Raw genomic sequence first — 19,593 nt, 5'->3', positions numbered from 1 at the left:
ACATAAAAGCATGTCATGATTACTTTAATATACCAGTAATCCTATTTGCAGGGAAACTTTTTATATATAAATATGGATGACTTGAGATCAATCCAAGCAACATTCTTATCATTGCGTCCCTGCAAATCCTCAAGGAGAAATCGGCTCGTGCATGCTCTCGCACACGCTTAATAGTCGTTCCCTCTTGGGAGCGGGTACAGGGTTGTGTGTGTGCATTTTCTTTGAGAATTTGCGAAAATCCTCTATTATACCTTTAAGGATTTATATTATATTATAAAAATCCAGTTTAATATGAATAATTGACTAAAATATCCCTCTATATGAGTGAAATTGATCAACTTTTCAAATAAATTTTAATTTGTTTCTAAATGGCTGCATCTTCATACATCTTTCCTTCTGTGTCTCTATTTTGTGTTGCAGTGCAACTTCTAGCAAACCCTAAACAGTCCAGCTGAGCAGGTCTCTCACACACATCTGCTGATCCAGATGTTATTGTTGTTCTTAGCAGCAGCAGGCTGACCTGGTCCATGATGTTATTTGTTTAATAAGGTCTTAAGTTTTTTTTGGCAAAAAATGGAAAACTTGAGAAAATAAAAATTGAAACCATAAAGAGTGACATCACTGGTCTGCCATCACTACATGATGATTGAATCTGAACCTGTTATTTAAGTGTGATGGCACTTAAATAGATTGTATTTGTTTTAATCATGGCGGCTGGAGCCATCCCTCATTAACCGAAGCCGGAGCTGGAGCTGTAGTGAAGGCCCTGTTTGTTTGTGTGTGAGTGAGAGAGAGTGTGTGGAAGCGATTGGAGATTTCAGACAGTGATGCTTTTTACCAGCTGCCAAAACTCGGTGTTCCGGTCGTGTTTTAGCTGAATGTCCAAACGTCCACATGCAGAGGAAAGGAGCTGCGTGTGAATCCGAGCACACACAGACCCAGAGATCTATGGTCCATTGCCAGGATTCTGCAGCAGGATGCTGGATTCCCTAAAAATACTTGTTAGCAGACAGACGGAGACAATGGCACCCTTTTTTTTTTTTAACGAATGTTTCTTGCTCTGTGTGTCTGGAGAGAATCCTCCTCAGCGAGCTCCGGCGCAGCAGGCAGATGTTTTGTCCGTCTGTGTTAAGGCCTGGCTCTGCTTAATCAATACTGAAGAGTCCAGAAAACCTCAGTGGTTTGGATTTCTTCCCCTCTCTGCTGCTTCCTCTCCCATTCTTCCTCTATCTCTTTCCCTTGGCTGAGGGATTCCTCTGACATCTCCAGGGTGTGTCATGCTCCACATTCCTGCTCTGCCTCAGAGGAATGTCCAATCCACAACCTCCAACTCTGCTCCATCTTCATGTTGACAGCCTGAATTGTAGCTTATCTCTTCTGCTCATGGTCGATTGTTTTTTTAAAAGAAGGAACGGTTTGATGTAAACAAAAGAGATCTCTGAATCAGCTGAGAACATGAACTGTTTTCAGCAGCTTCTTTCTTTCTGTAATCGTTATCCCCCCCTTCCTTTCTTTGAAGTTGCTAAGAGCTTGGTTCAAAGGTTACACACATTCCATTGAATTTCATACTATATTACAATGTATAAAGGTAAATGGGTAATGAAATAAAAGTGAAGAGGTAAACAAAATACAAATTAAATATATGATCAAATTAGCAATATTAATACATAAGTATAATGGTATTAAATGATAATAAACTTCATCAGTAGAGGTTTGGTTTGTGTTTTGTCTTGGAGCTGTTGTTTGAGTTTAATCTATTGTTTCACCCAGTGTGCGTTTGTAACGCACCGATACATTTGGCAGGAAAGCAGTCCCTCATGATGCTGCCACTGCTATACTTCTCAGTTATGTCTCAATCTATCCATTTTCTGCTGATCTGAGGTCAGATTGACTCATCCTGTAGGGATCCATAATCATTTCTCGAAAAGACGGTTAGGTCATCCACATTTGCAGGAGCAAACTTAATGAGGAAATGATGGCTACAAAAAGGATATGTTGTCTCTGCAAGTTGCTATGGGAGCTTTATTCAAATATAGGTACGGTATGATTAGGCGATAGTTCGAGGGAAGTTAGCCACTCATTCTAGTTTTGCTATAGGTAGTAGCAGAGCATGGCAGGAGAAGTTATATTTAAGTTGTTCTGCTAGTCTTTAAAAAAGGAAAAAAAAAATTCTATTTTTTTTTTAGAGCTTGGAACATTCTGGGGCTAAGGGTTGTTTTTATGGACCCAGAGGGACAGTGAATCTTGAACCAGCAATCTTGCTGCGCCTCTATAACACAGACACCTTCCATCTCTAATGTGGGATTTATTATTTTCAGAGGTCCCCATGGTGTCCTTTCAAATTCCAGTTAATACCTTGAAGTAACCAAAGATCCTAACTTCTCGTCAAATCTTTCTTTAATGGGGAAAGTTAACAGATGTTTTCTATTTTTGTATGTTTATTTATATTTTTTTCTCTTCATCCCCAGCCTGCCAGATGACTACAGATGTGGGAAGTCACTGGGACCAGTGGAATCCCTCCAGGAACATCCTCAGCAGCCAGGGAAGATCCTGATTGGCTACAGCCGCGGCCTGGTGGTCCTGTGGGACCTGGGTGCTCACCATGCCGACCAGCTGTTCCTCTGCAAACAGGTACATCCATCTCAAAGCCTAGGTCACATTATTTATGCGTCTTCATGTCTGATTGTTGTGTGTTAACCTTCCTGCAGCAGCTGGAGAGCCTGGTGTGGGAACGCTCTGGAAGCCTGTTCGTCAGTTCCCATAATGACGGAGGCTACGCTGTTTGGCCTGTAACCAGCGGCAACACGTATACTCACCAGCCAGCATCCTCCACCATCCCGTACGGTGAGAAATGCTCATGCAGACACACTCATCATGTTACTGTTGTCACCGCTTGGATGATGTTTGAGGCGCTGGTGTGATCTGGAGAAGTTCTCTTTCCTGTTTAGACAGTCTGATGTCCAACGTCTACATGAAAGGCCACGACCTGCAGAGTCTTTGGAAGATTAGTTTGCTCTTGTTTTGAGCTGATTAGATGGGATGTAGAACTATGGCAGCTAAAGCTTTAAACTTGTCTTCTTTATATTTTCACAGATTTATCTGTTTGGTTTGTACATAAAGACACATGGGATTGTAGTTTTAGTTGGACCACATGTTCTCACAGTTTGTGTGTTTGACTTTCAGGCCCATTTCCATGTAAGGCCATTAATAAGATCCTGTGGAGGACTTCACAGACGGGGTAAGTATTTAAAGCTTCTCTATAGTTGGTGTTAAAACTGCTTATGATTTCTCTAAGTAAGCAGTTACTTATGTAGCTAAATTGGGGCCATAAAGTTTATTTTGGGGGGGGGGGAATGCATACCTTTTAAAAAAAAAAAACATTGTTCAAAAAATTTAATCTGGAAAAAGAAAGCGCTTGTTCAAAGGAAAAAAAAAAAGCATTTAAACCTGAAAAATAAACATTTGTTTTAGCAATAAACTACTTTTCAGATTCAAGTTTTTTTGTTTTTTTTCAAACTTTGTTTTTTAGCTTTAAACTTGTGGCCATGTTTTAGCACAGACGGTGGACAAAATAAACTTGAAACTTTTTTTTTTTTTTTTTTTTTACTTATTTTCCCCCAGGTTTAAATTGATTTGTTTTGCAATGTTTTAGCTCCACAGTTCATCACTAGTAGTTCATAGTTATTTTGATATAAAAGCAGTTTGAATTACTTTATCCAGCATTTCTTTGAATTTTAGTTTAATATTTTTTTTGTGGTGAGTTGGATGTTCCGGGGAAAAATGCCTTTTAGTAAAAAAGACCAATTTTTTTTGTAGCTGTCAAGAAAAGCCACAGTAGAGTCCCAATGCTTATAGGTCAAGCGGTTGTTTTGCTGTATGCTTGGAGAGTTGATTTTAGAGAAGTATTGGAACAGTATTTTGTAACAGCGGAGGGTCTTTATCGGTATAAAAAAACTGATTGTCCAGAAGTGTCTCATCCTGACCTGAGAGAAAGAGAGAGAGAAATGACAGTAAAGTTAGTCAGCATGATTATATTTATGAGCTCTATAATGTTTTGTGCTGTTTTGCTTCCACTAGTTCTCCAGTGCTGTTATACAGTGGGGGGATGCCCAGAGCCAGCTACGGTGACCGCCACTGTCTGTCCATTCAGCAGGATAAGGAGCACGTCACCCTGGACTTCACATCTCGAGTGATCGATTTCTTCACTATCCACAACATGGAGCCGGACAAAGGTGGACCTACAGACCTGCATCTTTTCATCAGTTATTTATTTTAGTTGGTAATTTCATTCAGACAGTAAAACTCATATTACCGTCATTTTCGTACTATAAGCCGCGACTTTTTCCCCATTTTTCGACCTTGTGGCTTATATAACAATGCGGCTTATCTATGGACTTTTACAGCTAACAGCCACTAGGGTAATACCTAAATCTATGGATTTGATCATCCACCATGTTGACGTCACATTTGCTTCAAAACACAAGTACGGTAGCCGCGCGAGGGGGAATGCAGAGGTCCTCCAGAAGCAGACTTTTACTGCAAGACAGAACGACTGCGAGAAAGATGGACATTAAACATATAAAACCTGCGGCTTATAGTCCGGTGCGGCTTGTATATGTACAAATCATGCAATTTAGCGTCTGCGGCTTATATTCAGGTGCGGCTAATAGTCTGAAAATTACGGTATATGGATTTTTTTATATAAACAATACATTTTTCAAGGATTTATTGGCGTTTTGCTAGCTGTTCCGTGAGCTCTAGATCCAAGCAGGTTAATGGAAAGTTTAGTGGAAGGAAAACATGTCTTTTTTTTATTTATTTTTTTAAAGTGCACCAGAAAAAGTTCAACTTCAGCCTTAAGGGGATTGTGTAGAGAGGTGGTTAGAGTTTTAAGGGGCTTCTTACGGTGTGGCTCCAGTGCAGGGGCTGCAGCCATGGCTTTTTGTGTGAAGCCCCTCCTGAAATGGAGACTAAATCAGTAGCAGTGTTTCAGGTTTTGATTTGACTTACTGGGAAAATGTATTCTCTGTGGAGTTCTGAGATCTTATATATATCTCCATAACCCATTTTCCTTCTCTTTAATCCTCCTAGAGTTTGATGACCCATCAGCTTTAGTGGTGCTGCTGGAGGAGGAGCTGGTGGTGATTGATCTTCAGACCCCAGGGTGGCCCACTCTTCCCACGCCTTACCTCGCTCCCCTTCACTCATCAGCCATCACCTGCTCCTTCCACATCTCTAGCGTGCCTCCTAAACTCTGGGAGAGGTTAATTAACGCAGGCAGAGCACAGAGGAGCCGACAGCAGACACACATGGTGAGGAATCTATAAAAAAGGGGGCTTTTCTTCAACCAGTGGCCTCCGTGAAGATTTATCTGTAGGCTTGTCACTGTAAACATCAGGGTCGTTTTTTTTTAAGTGGTTTAAATGTTTAATCCGGATAATCAGTCCGTGGGAATCCGAGGTAAACCGCTTAACCTGACATGTTGGAACATAGCATGGTTTTCTCTCCACGTTCATGTTTACTTTCAAGCTTCAAAACAGAGTGAAATGCTTCTTTTTTTTGAGCAACCTACAAGGTATTGTTGTGGAGTCTAACTCTTGATATAAGGATAAATGACTGTGTTCTTAAATAGTTGTTGTGAGCAGTTAGTCTTTGAGCTTGGGTCAGCTGTTTGATTGGATGCAGATTAGACTCATGCAGACGGACACAAACAGCTGTAGTGTTCATAAATCACCGCTCTGTGTTTGCGTGTGGCAAACCCAAGAGATGGGTCGTATATAAAAAGCTACAAAGGGCCAGAATATAGTTGCTGCTGTAAATATTTGAGCTGAGGTCACGATGACATGGAAAACAAAGCATTTTCTTTTCAGTAAGTGAACAATTACTGCTGCTTATTTTAGAGCCCTAATTTGCTCCAACTCTCCTCTTCTTTGTTCTGTTTATGCAGAGCTGGCCCATATGTGGAGGGAAGAATCTGGCTCCTCAACCCAAACAGCAAGAGCTGCTTTTAACTGGGTTTGTTCTTCAACACACTTTCGCTTTATCAGAAGTCTTTTCCTTTCTATTGTATCTCAGTGAAGGAAACTTAATCCAAAAGGGGGATATGAGGTTATGTTAGGGTGTTTATGTGGTTTGGAAACTGCAACCTGTAAAGCTGTGATCTCTGATACTGATAACCAGATTATACACACTGGAACTCTTGAAATTTAATGTTTATCTGAACAAATGTACATTATTTTCGAATCTCTACGCAGGACAATGTTACATTTTTTTAAATTTTGTCTGTGTTCTCTTTTGATTATTTGATTACTTGTGTGCAAGTTTGTTTTCATGAACTAAAACTAACAAAAATACAAAAACTAGAAAAAAAAACACTTTCTGTGACTGAAATAATAAAAAAAAGCTTGAACCTGGTTAAGTTAAATGAAAACTAATTAAAAATGTAATAAAAATGAACAAAACTGATTAAAACAAAAATTATTTTAAGAGAAATTGGATTAGTTTTTGCTTGTCTTCATCATAATGCATGAGATCTGGTTTTATAGTTGCTATTTTACCTGCCATCTTCTGTTTTTTTTTTTTCTAGTCTAAACTAAATAAAAATAAGAACGAATGACAATTTCAAAACATCTTAAACCTTGGTTTGTTGAAAGCAATATAAATGTTCAGTGGGGGGAAAAAATGAAAAACATCCTTTTGTGATATTTAGCATCACTAGACGAATGCCATTTACTATATTTATGTTTAAAATGATCTTAGTGCTTTAATTTTAATCTTTTAATCTCTTTTTATGTCTTTTTATTATATACCTGTCCTGTAAACATTAAATAATGCAGATCAAATGAAAGAAAAATGCAAAGAAAATCCTTAAGTAAACAAACTGGTCACAGTTTTACAGGCATTAATAGTCTCTGCAGGTTGAGAGCAGAGTTTTAGCCTTGGCTTCCTGTGCAGAAAATCCCCTTCTTTTACTGAGCCACAATCATCAGTCTATGATGCATCTGTCTGTGAATAATTTCTCTCATGTCAACAGGCACGAGGACGGGACGGTGCGCTTCTGGGACGCGTCGGGCGTCGCTCTCACGCCGCTCTACAAGCTTGGCACGGCCAACGTCTTCCACACCGACTGCGACGAGCCTCACGACTCGAGCAACGACCAGGACATGCAGCAGGAGGAGGAGTGGCCTCCTTTCAGGAAGGTGGGAACTGAAAAGACCAGTTCAGACCCAGGATCCTATTTCAGCAGCTGTGGGAACTAATTCAGCCTTTCTGTTTTACACACGCTCAGTCCTTGCACTCTACATCTGCAGCCCTTATTTTCCATTCAGATGCTTTTCATGTGTTTGGATTTGAGTCAGAAGCTCCTCTATTGGTCTTGCAGTTAAAGCTTGGCTTTGAATGAGCTGCAGTCTGATTGTAGTTTAAATAAACTGATTTAGGGAGGGAAGATTGAATAATAGCAGCCAGGAAGTAAATATTGGAGAGTTTGGGTGTGTCAGCAGGATTAGCACATATCATGTGGGATTTCAAGTTGAACAGCGATGGGAAAATAATGCCTTAATAAACAGGTCTACATATTCAAAGGGACATTCTTTGTTTCCTCTGACTTTTATCTCTGCTCACATGGCTCATCTTGAGTCTCACGGCAACAGGGCTGCGTGTTGAGGAATGTGGCCCTCATATGGGATGGAGAGACCTTCCCCCTTTTCTCAGCTGTAATGAAAACCAGACCTATGGGCCGTCTCTCTATCTGCGTGCATCCAGCTTCTCCTGCATTTTGTTTCGCAGAAACTCTGCTCCAGCGTGAGCAGGATTCCTGTGTGGGAGAGAATGAGAGGCTGACGACAGATTAATGTGGATGTTTGCTGGGCATTTATGGAGTTAATGTGGGGATTTTTCCTGGGGTTTAGAGAAGAGGAAGAGCTGATAAAGAGGAAAAAAATTGTATTGCTTTTCAGGAATGAATTCAAATAATCCCCCCTGTTGCTTGTGCAGGTGGGATGCTTCGACCCGTACAGCGACGACCCCAGACTTGGCATCCAGAAAATCAGCCTCTGCAAGTACAGCAACAAGCTGGTGGTGGCTGGAACCGCTGGCCAGGTAAACATCCACTCCCACGCCTCAGAAATCTCTGCACGGCAATCACAGAACGACAGCCAAGTCGGATGTCACCTTCTGATTTAAAAAATGGGATTTATTTGCTAACTTTCTCCCTGCAGGTGATCGTGCTGGCATTCAACGATGAGCCGTCGGACCACTCCGTAGACATGTCTGTGGTTGACCTGCTGCAGGACAGGGAAGGTTTCACCTGGAAGGGGCACGACAGGCTGGAGCCGCGCCTCAAGCCTGCACCCTTCCCGCCGGGCTTCCAGCCCCAGGTGCTGGTGCAGTGCCTGCCGCCTGCTTCGGTCACGGCGGTGGCGCTGCACACAGAGTGGAACCTCATCGCCTTCGGGACGAGTCACGGATTTGGGCTCTTTGACTACCACAGACGAAACACGGTGCTGGCAAGGTGATTATAGGACAAAGCGTGGAGATTAGGACCGTAAGGGATGGACTTATTTAATCAGTGACTGCTCCTCCTCTCTTAGGTGCACCCTGCACCCTAATGACTCGTTAGCGATGGAAGGTCCACTGTCCAGAGTCAAGTCCTTGAAGAAATCCCTGCGACAAAGCTTCAGACGCATCCGGAAAAGCAGGGTGTCTGGAAAGAAACGTGCCATCAACACCCCTACCAGCAAGGTGGGAGATGTTCTCCTGCAGCACATGAAGCAAACAGCTCTTCTTAGCAGCTAATGGTTTCCTTCTTTTAGGTGCAGGAAGCAAATGCTGCTTTGGCAGAACAGGAGGAAGTGGCTCCTGTTCAGCGGCGGATTGAGCCTCGGTCAGCAGACGACTCACTATCAGGAGTGGTCAGATGTCTCTGCTTCGCTGACACATTTCTGCGTGATGGTTTGTTTGCCTTCCATTTTTGGCCACTCTATTAATATTCCTTCAGTTTTTTTTAACCCTTCTGTTTGTATGCTCGGCACGCACCTTGGAGAGGTTGCCTCACCCATTGAGCTTTTTTAAAAACTTTTCTCTTCCACAAAATTTACAAAATATTTTTAAGCATAAACATGTCAAAGTTTGGTTTGCATTAATATTTAATCAACAATTCAGTAAGACCATGGCAACAAGCCTTTAACAGTCTATTTGTATCTGTTCCTCTTTCAAAGAATTTGATGTGTGGGTGAAGAGCAGTTTTTAAGTTTTAGGTCTGTCCATTTTATCCCATTAACTTGCTTTCATCTGAGGTCTGCAACCTTATAAATTCAAAGAGCCATGCAACCAAACACAATAAAAATTGCCAAGACCCATTGGAAAGATTTTATAAATATTAAAAGCCAAGGAAATCAATAAAAAATGTCCCCACAAACTTTATTATTTAACATTTTTTCAAGAGAAAACAATTATTTAAATTTTGGAAAGAGTCAAGCCAGGTGAGCCATCATAAATATGAAAGATGAAGGACGTCACGGCCCACTTAGCAATATAACTCACACAGTTGAGGCCAGAAACAATCAGCTGCCTTGTACCACTGGTGATGTGCTGTTATTCATCTTGGTTATAGCCACACTGATGAGGTCAAAGAGCCACCCTCAGCTCTAGATCCACAGGTTTGCGGCTCACAGGTTTAAATTGTTGCTGTATTTTCCGGACTATATCTCACTATAGGCTGCACAAATGAAGTTAAAGAAACAAACTGAAAGCTTACATTTATAAGCTCCAACAGGTTATAAGCTGCTGATATCTACTGAACTGTCCCCAAACAAACCTGTAGGGGGAGCTCTACACATCACCCATAGAGTAGGGACGAAGAAGAATGCTAGTATCTTTTTAGCTTCCTTGACTCGACAGCTTTAATGCGGTAAATAAATGTCATGATGTGTAAATTTGGGATGTTTGTTCTGTTGTACCTGCTGCTCTCATGTTCTTTTGCTAAATAAAAATTAGCCCCTTCCTCTTTGTTTTCTAATTTTGACTTCCACGGAAAAGCTGCGCCTCCGTATAGGCCGCATGGTTCAATGTGAGGGGAAATAGTAGCGGCTTATAGTCTGTAAAATATTTGTAGATTGTAGCTCCAGCTCGTATTAGTAGGGTCTTCCTTTTTGCCTCCATCCATTTTCAGATTGACTGAGCCTCCCTGTTAGAGAAGCATGGTGCTGCGCCAACATGTTTCACCAGGACAACATGCTCTGTTAATTTTTCCTCCCAGATGAGTTTGGGATGAGTGTCAAAAGCTTCCCCGTTTTTCACATGAGTAGTTTCTTCCTCCTGGGCTTATAATGAACTTAAGATTTTATTTCATTACCTTCTTTTGCCAATTCTCACTTCAAATTTTTCTTTTAGTTCAAAAAGTAACCAGAACTCCTGTAACAGTGGATCCCTGCATCTCCTCCAGAGCCACCATAAGGCCTCCTGCCTGCTTCCCTAATATATTCTCTCCTTCCCCGATCTTTCAATTTTGCTGGACGACCATGTTTTTTTTTTTTTTTTTCAGGTGACAGAACAGAGCTTAGTGAGTTTATCAAAGCTGGGGATGTTACTTCCCAGTTCCAAACTTTCTCACAGCTTTTAATATTTAATTTAGGTTCACCTGGGATTAGGGGACTATATAGGAATGCAGGCCACACTTATGTAGTTTATATATCAGCCTTGATATATGATTTTCCTTTTTCTTACCCAAGATATCCCTATTAAAGTTATAGTGGGGTTTGGAGAGGGCGGGTGTTTTCAAAAATTCGCGAAAATCTTCCACTATACCTTTAATTGTATGTTAGGGATCGCTAACATGATGCAGGTCTGGAGGGTAGGAATACCTTTTCACACCTCTCTGGTTGTTTATTCAAAATGTAATCCCTCAACCCTGTGTTTGTGGTGTAGGTACGCACCATGGCCCCACGCTTTGGGCTGGCACCAACTCGGGCAGTGTGTACGCCTACGCTCTGGAGGTCCCGGGCGTCGGGTCAGGCCGCGTATGCGAGCGGGGAGGAGCGAGCGAGAGCAGCACGTGTGTGGAAGCTTTGCTGGGTAAAGAGATCCAGCTGATGCACAGAGCTCCGGTGGTGTCTATAAGTGTTCTGGACGGACGAGGGAAACCTTTACCAGATCCGTATGAAGCTTCCCAGGACCTGGCCATAGCTCCCGACATGACCAACGCTCACTCTGTCCTCATCGCCTCAGAGGAGCAGCTCAAGGTACAACTGGAAGGATAAGCTAACCTCTGGTGTTTTAATCACAGTGCTGCTGTGTTACAGCCTTACTGTTTTCCTCCTTCAGGTGTTCTCTCTCCCGAAAGTGAGCGCAAAGACAAAGTTCAAGCTGACGGCACACGAAGGCTGCCGAGTGAGGAGGGTCGCCTTGGTTCTCTTCAGCTCAGCCGCTCAGGAAGACTACAGCGAACACGCGCTGGTCTGCCTCACCAACCTGGGAGACATGCACCTCTTCACCATACCCGGCCTTCGACCTCAGGTAGAGCGCTGCGCATCCACGCCTGCCGCTTCAGGAGGTTTTTATGATCTACCTCTGATTCTGTTGTTTTGCCTTTAGGTGCGATACGACTGCATCCGTAAAGAGGACATCAGTGGCATTGCCTCTTGTGTTTTTACCAAGAATGGACAGGGTGAGGAAACACACTCTAACAAATCTTTATTGGTGAATAACAACTATAAGTCACAGAGACCTGAGTTTATCTGGCATGAAGTTTTAATAGATCAGAAAATCCTCCAGGCTTCCTCACAGTAAGTGTCACACACTGATGTATATGTTCTGCCTTCCACAGGGTTTTACCTGATCTCCCCTTCAGAATACGAAAGGTTTTCCCTCTCTGCCAAGATTCTAACAGAACCGCTCTGCTCCGTTCAGCTGGACCGAACCCTAGAACCCACAGCTACCTGGTAATATCTCCAAACACTTTTACAAAAAAGGCTTAGATGAAGATTCACTCTGCACTTTATATATACACTTTCTAAACCTTTACACAAGCAGATGTTAGAGAGAATGTTAGTTACATTTAATCATCCATCTAATTCATTTTTCAAATTGTTTATAAGGTTAAGAAAAAGACCTAATAAAGAGTTTTTTTTTTAATTAAAAGTATGATTATTATCAACAAGAATGAAATAAAACCTTCGTTTTTTAGGTCTGTTCCTGACTTGATAACAATGATTCTTGGAAATGTTGGAAGAACATCTTTATAATTCAGTCTTTATCTTTTTGTTTTATAGATCTTAACGGAAAACAGTCTCTCAACTAATTGGTCAGTTTTCAATTGAAGGATCCGTTTAGCTTTTTATCATCGTTTTAAACAATTAGTAAAGTAGAAAATGTTCATAAAAATGGTAAAATGTCCTTATTTCATAAAGATTCAGTGAGTATTGTGGAACTTTTTAAAGCCATGAACCTCTAATGGCTGCCAGCCCTCCCTGTGATTGGGAGTTACTGCTCCATAATAGTTCCTCCTCTCTGTTCTGCTGGAGTCAGATTCCTCTTGCAAAACTGCTTTGCTTGCTTCTTGAAAAACAGAAACTGTTATTAAAATGAGTTTCTCTGCAGTGAATAAATAAGTTTTTCCTAATCCTTAGACGAGGTTACTTGCTTAAACTACTAGGTTAGTTAATTTAGTTTTTCCTTTATTGAATTCAAATCAGGAAGACTGGAAATGTTGACTTATAGGCTTCTGTTGGTGTAATAAAGTGTAAAATACATCCCTGCAAAAACCTTAAAAAACTACAAGTTTGATTAAAAAAATCTTCATAATAAAACAAAACAAAAAAGGTGTTGAAGATGTAAATTATTTGTATCAAAATCTCCTGCAAACTATCACACATCACCTCAATAGTGGGGAATATTCAGAATAAGGTACCAGCATGCTGTTATCTTTTTTAGGATGAGAATATATTGTTTTTGCTGCTGTTGATCTTGTTCTGGCATCATCATAAATCTATAGATGCTCTTTTTATTAAAGGAATAGTACACCCAAAACATGATTAGCCTTCATTTTCTACTCACCCCCATGCTGAACAACACTCTGGAGTACTTTTTTGATATCTCAAATGCATCTGGAGATCTGGGAGGCTTCTTGCTGTCTGCTGACATTCAAATAATGGAGGTCCATGGCGCCCGAGGCAGAAAGGTCCATAAAAGTCCACAAAAAACGTGTCAATATTCCTCCATACTGCTCGTCCAATGTATTCCAAGTGTCCTGAGTGGGTAGCATCCAGAATTTACTCGAAACAAAGTCATTTAGAATGTTTTTAGAGCGTAAACAGTAGTGTATAGGATTTCCTGAAAGCGTGTGCCCGCACGTTCACGAAGCTACGGAAGCCGGCAGACCAAACCAGATGAAAGTGCGCATTCAGCATCTGCTCTGCAGATAATGCAAGCGTAGAAGAAGAAATGTGCTGTTTACCTGTGCAAAGAAAGAAACAACGAAAGAAAAATGTCTGAGGACTTCAGTGTTGAGGAAGAGCATGAGTTCTTTGCCGAGCTGAATGCGCACTTTCATCTGGTTTGGTCTGCTGCGGTTTCCGTAGCGTCGTGAAGGCGCTTTCAGGAAATCCTATACACTACTGTTTATGCTCTAAAAACGTTCTAAATGACTTAGTTTCGAGTAAATTATGGACGCTACCCACTCAGGACACTTGGAATACATTGGACGAGCAGTATGGAGGAATATTGACACGTTTTTTGTGGACTTTTATGGACCTTTCTGCCTCGGGCGCCAGAGACCTCCATTATTTGAATGTCAGCAGACAGCAAGAAGCCTCCCAGATCTCCAGATGCATTTGAGATATCAAAAAAGTACTCCAGAGTGTTGTTCAGCATGGGGGTGAGTAGAAAATGAAGGCTAATCATGTTTTGGGTGTACTATTCCTTTAAGCTTTCCATCTTTTACCATCAGCTGGGATCCACTTAGATGTACATGAGAGCAAGTGATTCGCCAAGCTAAATGAAGTGTCTCTCTGTGTCTCCACAGTGACGGTCCAACAACGCAGCCGCAGGCCAATGGGACCCACAGGAGGATGACGGGTCAGGCTGAAGGTTCGTGTGATCAAGCTCTCTTCCCTCCTTATCTGTTAGAACTTTTATTTTAACAAATTCTGAAGCTTCTCAAACTGGGGCCATCCCTCTCGTCCTGTCCGGCCTCCCTGACAACCATTGAGCATGCCCCAGTTGGCGCTCCAACTCTGGCAAGGACTGCTGGTTGTTATGGAAACGGTCCAGGTTTTTTTCAGGCTGCTCTTTCTCATTATTAAGCTGCTTTACAACAGTGGAAATTTATTTCTGATCCAACCTTCATCAAAGCTCAGTGCAGTGATACCCTGACCAGATTTGTAACGATGGGTCGTATACATTATTTATTTCTGGGTATCATAATCGGCTCTAATGGGTTTAACAAAGTTCAAAGATGTGTCATTTATTTAGATGAAGTTAAAACCAGATATTTACATAAATGAACAAAAAGAGAAGCCGACATTTTTTTCCCCTTTTTCTCCAATGTCGGACATTAAATAAGACTTCAAAATCATAAGTTCACGAGCTTCAACTTATTTTGGCCCATTCCTCCTGTCAGGAGGACTTTGTGAATTATCTTCTTGGTTTGTTAGCCACTTTGTGAAGACTAGTTTATTTAGGGTCTGGTTATTTACAGGAGTTATCTCAGGATTTCTGCACGAAATTGGCATTATTATTCATTAATTGTGATTATTGTGGCATTTAGAATTATAAAAAGTTTCTAAAAACAATTTTGTCAGATATAACTGGTTCGGTGTGTGTGCGTGGAACTGCTGTTACCCGTTGATCGTAAAGCCGTACGTTCGGAAAAGAAGCTCGAGGCAGAGAAAAAGTTAGAGAATGGGGAAAATGCTAATTTCAACAAAAGTGGCTAGAAAATGAGGAATTTGGAACATGGCTGCAGCCTGTCGATGGTAAAGATGACGAAGGAGTCATGGGTACTTGTTGATGGCATGAAATTATTTTTAAGAGCATTAAAAAGCATTCAATTAGAGTTACTTATTCCCGTATAAACCCTGAATCTGTACCTAAGCTTTAACTTCCTGATTTATGTTGCTTCAGTTTTACTAATTTTACTATTTATTAAAAAAATAAAACATCCATCTTTAATTAACATCATGGGTAAAATAAATAATTTTTGCCACGCTCTCTTGTTTCCTCGCCCTCAGGACGAACGGAGGAGTCCCCTAGCTCCCTGTCCTCTCCCATCCCAGATACGCCGCTTGACTCCCCCCTCGGCTGTGCTGACCTCACCCTTGACACCACCGGGGAGCTCACTGTGGAGGACGTCAGGGATTTCCTAACGTAAGCAAACTCCTCCCATGAAACCTTTCTTCTTCCTTTAGAAAGCCTAAGTAATGGCGGTGTGTCTTTTTCAGAACTGTGGATGAGGTAGAAAACAACCTGAGGAACATGAAAGAGGAAGAAGGCCGCTCTGCTGGAATCCTCATCAACTGAAGAGGTGAGGAGTAGCGTCTAAACTTTGCATATCAGCTCGTCTAAACGGATGCATCAGATTGGTTGAGTTTTTTTTGTTGTTTTTTGTCCCCAAAGCATTACCACCACACCTGTTTTTAATAGAGCCAGTCCAGCCTGTGCATTCTTCAAAGAGTAGTTGTGTCTGAGCGGAGCATTCCTTCACTCTGGCAGACGCAGCAACGTCAGCGTTTTATTCAGAAGCTCACACATCAAATTCTTTAGCTAAGTTTTCTCAGGGGTGAATGTTACCCTTTAACTCAGCACTTTCCACTTGCTTCATATTTAGATAGAAACTAGAATATATCTATTTAAATATGAATTTAGGACAAATATACACACAGGGAACTGGCTACATAGCAAGAAGGTAGAAACAGAAGATGTGTGCCCTAATATCTGCTTTATTTTGGCTCTCTACTGCCCTCTTGTGATTCTTCTAAACACACACGAGTGCATGCTGTGCTGTGTTGTTTACATCTCTGGAAGTTTTTTATTTTTATCATTTTGCCTTTTTTAAGATTAATTGTCATTCCCCCAAAAACGACCCCTCTTCAAAGCAACTAACTGATGCTGCAGTTTCTCCTGGAGTGGGAAACTGAAGCTGCCTCATACGGTACACTCAAAGGCAATGCATTTGTTAGGTGTAGTTCACGTTAGTATTCCTCATACGTTGTATTTATGAATGTATTCCCCCCTTTTTTTTCTCATTTTGCCTTGCTGCAACTACAGATTTTAATGGGTTTTACTGGTATTTTATGAGATTGACAAACACAAAGTATCTCATTAATCTGAAGTGGTTGTAAACTTATGCCTGGCTGGTAAAACGGCATCATAGATATTTGTCTTCAGTGCTTAACAGTGCTGTTCCTATTGGTGCATTTATATGAAAATGGGAAAAAAGAAATACTTTTTTATATTCAGAAGGATCCCTACAACGGATATCAATACCTTTACTTGACTAGATTCCTTTTTATGAGGTAAAAAATACATTTGGTTCAGTTTTCACCCCCTGGCACACTGTCCACTAAAACCTTTGTGGGTCAAATATGCTCCATCTGATTTAATCTAGATTTGTACCAACTATAGTCAACATGTGGTCTATGAAGTCTGAGGCTTCAACAAAAGTTGAAAGGGTTTTCATTGTATTTTTTAGTGTTTATTTTGGAGAAAATTTAGCCAAGAAAAACTTAAGAAAACTATTTTTTCTCTTTTGAATCACCTATAAATAACACATGGTGAAATTTACAATGGTGATTACACTTGAAAACTATTTAATGACTTTCTGTCAGACAAATACAACTTTTGAATGTATACTTTATAATTTTGGACCTGTACTTGATTATATTAGATAAAACGGGAAAACACTCCTGAAAATCTCTGGGATTGAGGGGTTAAACAATTATCACAAAATATTTGTATTTATACTTGTGAACAAAAGTCAACTGTATTAACTTATCAGGTGTTTTCTGGGGGAAATAATTTGCCCATTCTTTTTTCAAAGGAGGTTAAATGGAAATGCAAACCACAGTTTTTAGATTGTTTTTCTTTTAAAGAAAAACAAAAACAATCAGTTTAGTCATGTTATCCTTTCTTTTGACCAATCACCAAAATCCAGTTGCAGTGACACAAAATGCGACTGAGTTCAGGGATGTGTGACCATGAAGTCTGCACAAATCTATTCAGTTATCTGTCACTAGTTTAATCATGATTTGACTTTGGTTTTATTTTAAGGAACTTCCTGGAGCAACTCGAGTGGTTTCCTCTGGATCTCAGTGCTGGACCACAAACATCTGACACGGAGCCACCGAGAAGCTCTTCCCCTTTAAACTGGTACAAGCTGGGAAGGAAACATTAGATTCCTCCTGCTGGACAAACAAACTCCTTTTCTATAACCACTCTGCAAACACAGAGGGACCAGTGGAGCATCCAGACGGATCGCCTCCTCCTCCGCCTCCTCCATCCTCGGCCCACTGAATGTTTCTGCATGGTTGGAACTGGTCCTGGTGGTACATGGTTTAAACCTGATGTGATGGAGGTGCAGTAAAACAGAAGGTTTGCGGTTTAAAGTACAGAAAAAAAAGGAAAATGAAGTATTTTTTAAAGGTGTAGCATCCCCATTCCTCTGATTTCAAACAAGGACTGCTGATTGATTTTTCTTTTTTTTTTTTTTTTTTTTTTGCTTTTCTGTGTGGAGGTGGTGCGTAAATCATCGCCAGGATGTTAGGTTTTTGCTGACATCGAAGAAACGAGTATTGGAACAATGTAGGTGTTTTATACAGCAAAGATTGTTGCTCTATTGAATGTTTTTACGGTAACGTGAGAAAGTATAGATATTTTATTAACATATAGTTGGCGGTAGAGGAAGCAGGGGGAACCCACACTGTGATTTCAAAAGGGAACCAGCTTGGAAGTGCTGGCATTAATGCATCACTATGATGGGAAGATTACTGACCTGATACATGATGAGATGTACACAGTTCTTCTGTTTACATAGGAAAGTTGGACTTTTTACCATCTGTTCGGTTAAAAACTAGGATTTAAATAAAATGTATATTTTTTTCAGATGGAGAGTGGGAATAAGTGAATAAAGGTTGGGGGGAAATGGAAGTAGCGCCCAAAGTATGTAGAGGGCAGAGTTTGCAAAGGAAATCAGATGTTATGAAATAAAATGGTTCAGTTAGCCAGTGAGCGAAGCTTCGACCAGCAGGGTTTTTAAACCATTTTAAGTGTTTTACAGCCTCTCAGATTTAAACCCGGGATTCAGCAAGTCCGAGTCCAAAAAGGGCTCGCTGTAAAACCTGGAAAACGACCTCACTGACTAATGTAGCTCAGCTGCTAGAATCACTTTTGTTTTCAGCCTTTTTTTGTTTCAAAAATTAAGAATGGGACATTTCATTAACCCTTTCATGCACAGTTTAGCCTTTTAATCCCACTGAAATGAGCTATTCAGTTCCATTTGTAGGAATTAATACGTTCTTTAGCATTTTGGTTGAAAAATTGTGAATGTTAATAAAATGTATTTACTCTGAGATGTCTTTCTTTTTCTTGGTGATAATTTAAATGGTGAAATCGAAGCACATTTGTCCAGAATTTAGCAGATTTTAAATGGTTTGAAGAAAACTGAACATTGGTGAATTTTTTTACCTTATTTTTTCTGCTACAAGATAATGTGTTCATGTTGTAGGCAAATGTGAGATCACACTGTAAGGAAATTTACATCCACTGTATTTACAACCACTTCGTCTGAATTCATATATTATGTATAAAATATGGGAGAGGATTAGAGCCATTGAAAGCAAACGGCTACTCCAAAAAAGGCTATTCTAATTTATTCTCAGTTTTCTGACTTTATAGTCAGAATTGTGACTAATTCAGATCTCAGAAATCTCACTTTAATCTTCTACTTTAATCTCAATTTTATTACTTTAATCTCAGAATTCTGATCCTAACTTCATTCTCAGAATTCTGAAAAATTCTGACTTTTCTCATAATATTGAAACTTTAATCTCAGGATTCTGATTGCATTTGCAGAGTTCTGATTAATTCTGACTTTGATGTTAGAATTCTAATTTTCACTTCGATTTCAGGAACTGACTTTAACCTGACTCTAATCTCAGAGTTCTGACTAATTCTGATCTAATTATCAGAATTAGGACTGATCTCAGAAGTATTCCGAATTTTCACTGATTTCGGAATTTCTAATTCTGATCAGAATTCTAATTATGACTCGAATTTGATCTTGGAGTTCTGACTTTATTCTCAGAATTAAGTCAAATTTCTTAGAACTCTAATACCAAGCCCAATATTATCACTTCGATAAAGTACAAATATTAAGTCATAATTCTATGAGATTGAGATTAAAGTCAGAATTCACTAGCCTTGGTTTTGATTTGCTGTATTCTTTTTAAATGGCCCTAATACTCTTATATAACAAACATGCATTAAGGTTGTTACTCTGAATATAGTATAGTTGCATTTAGTAGAAGAAATCGGAATTCAATTACTACAGTGAGGCCAAAACATATTTAGTCAGCCAATGATTGTGTGATTGAGTTCTCC

The 19,593-nt window shown here is 40.3% G+C and overlaps 1 protein-coding gene across 1 annotated transcript in view; it reads left to right on the top strand.

Annotated features, from left to right (window-relative positions):
- llgl1 (LLGL scribble cell polarity complex component 1) overlaps nt 1-18,563 on the top strand; it is a 42,239-nt gene extending 23,676 nt beyond the window's left edge. The window contains exons 6-24 of the mRNA XM_038280319.1: nt 2,469-2,631; nt 2,709-2,844; nt 3,184-3,238; nt 4,078-4,232; nt 5,092-5,312; nt 5,948-6,015; nt 7,034-7,199; nt 7,996-8,100; nt 8,220-8,512; nt 8,592-8,742; nt 8,814-8,952; nt 10,927-11,240; nt 11,323-11,514; nt 11,593-11,665; nt 11,825-11,939; nt 14,021-14,085; nt 15,228-15,363; nt 15,438-15,520; nt 17,266-18,563. Of these exons, the coding sequence (XP_038136247.1) occupies nt 2,469-2,631; nt 2,709-2,844; nt 3,184-3,238; nt 4,078-4,232; nt 5,092-5,312; nt 5,948-6,015; nt 7,034-7,199; nt 7,996-8,100; nt 8,220-8,512; nt 8,592-8,742; nt 8,814-8,952; nt 10,927-11,240; nt 11,323-11,514; nt 11,593-11,665; nt 11,825-11,939; nt 14,021-14,085; nt 15,228-15,363; nt 15,438-15,516 (2,626 nt within the window). The 3' untranslated portion in view covers nt 15,517-15,520; nt 17,266-18,563. The remainder of the gene's footprint in view (nt 1-2,468; nt 2,632-2,708; nt 2,845-3,183; nt 3,239-4,077; nt 4,233-5,091; nt 5,313-5,947; nt 6,016-7,033; nt 7,200-7,995; nt 8,101-8,219; nt 8,513-8,591; nt 8,743-8,813; nt 8,953-10,926; nt 11,241-11,322; nt 11,515-11,592; nt 11,666-11,824; nt 11,940-14,020; nt 14,086-15,227; nt 15,364-15,437; nt 15,521-17,265) is intronic.
- The last annotated feature ends 1,030 nt before the right edge of the window (nt 18,564-19,593 follow it).

Source organism: Cyprinodon tularosa, unplaced genomic scaffold, assembly GCF_016077235.1.
Source record: "Cyprinodon tularosa strain WSP-4 unplaced genomic scaffold, ASM1607723v1 ctg159, whole genome shotgun sequence".
Lineage (NCBI taxonomy): Eukaryota > Metazoa > Chordata > Actinopteri > Cyprinodontiformes > Cyprinodontidae > Cyprinodon > Cyprinodon tularosa.
The sequence above is the reverse complement of the archived record's forward strand: the minus strand, read 5'-3'. Positions and strand labels throughout refer to the sequence as shown.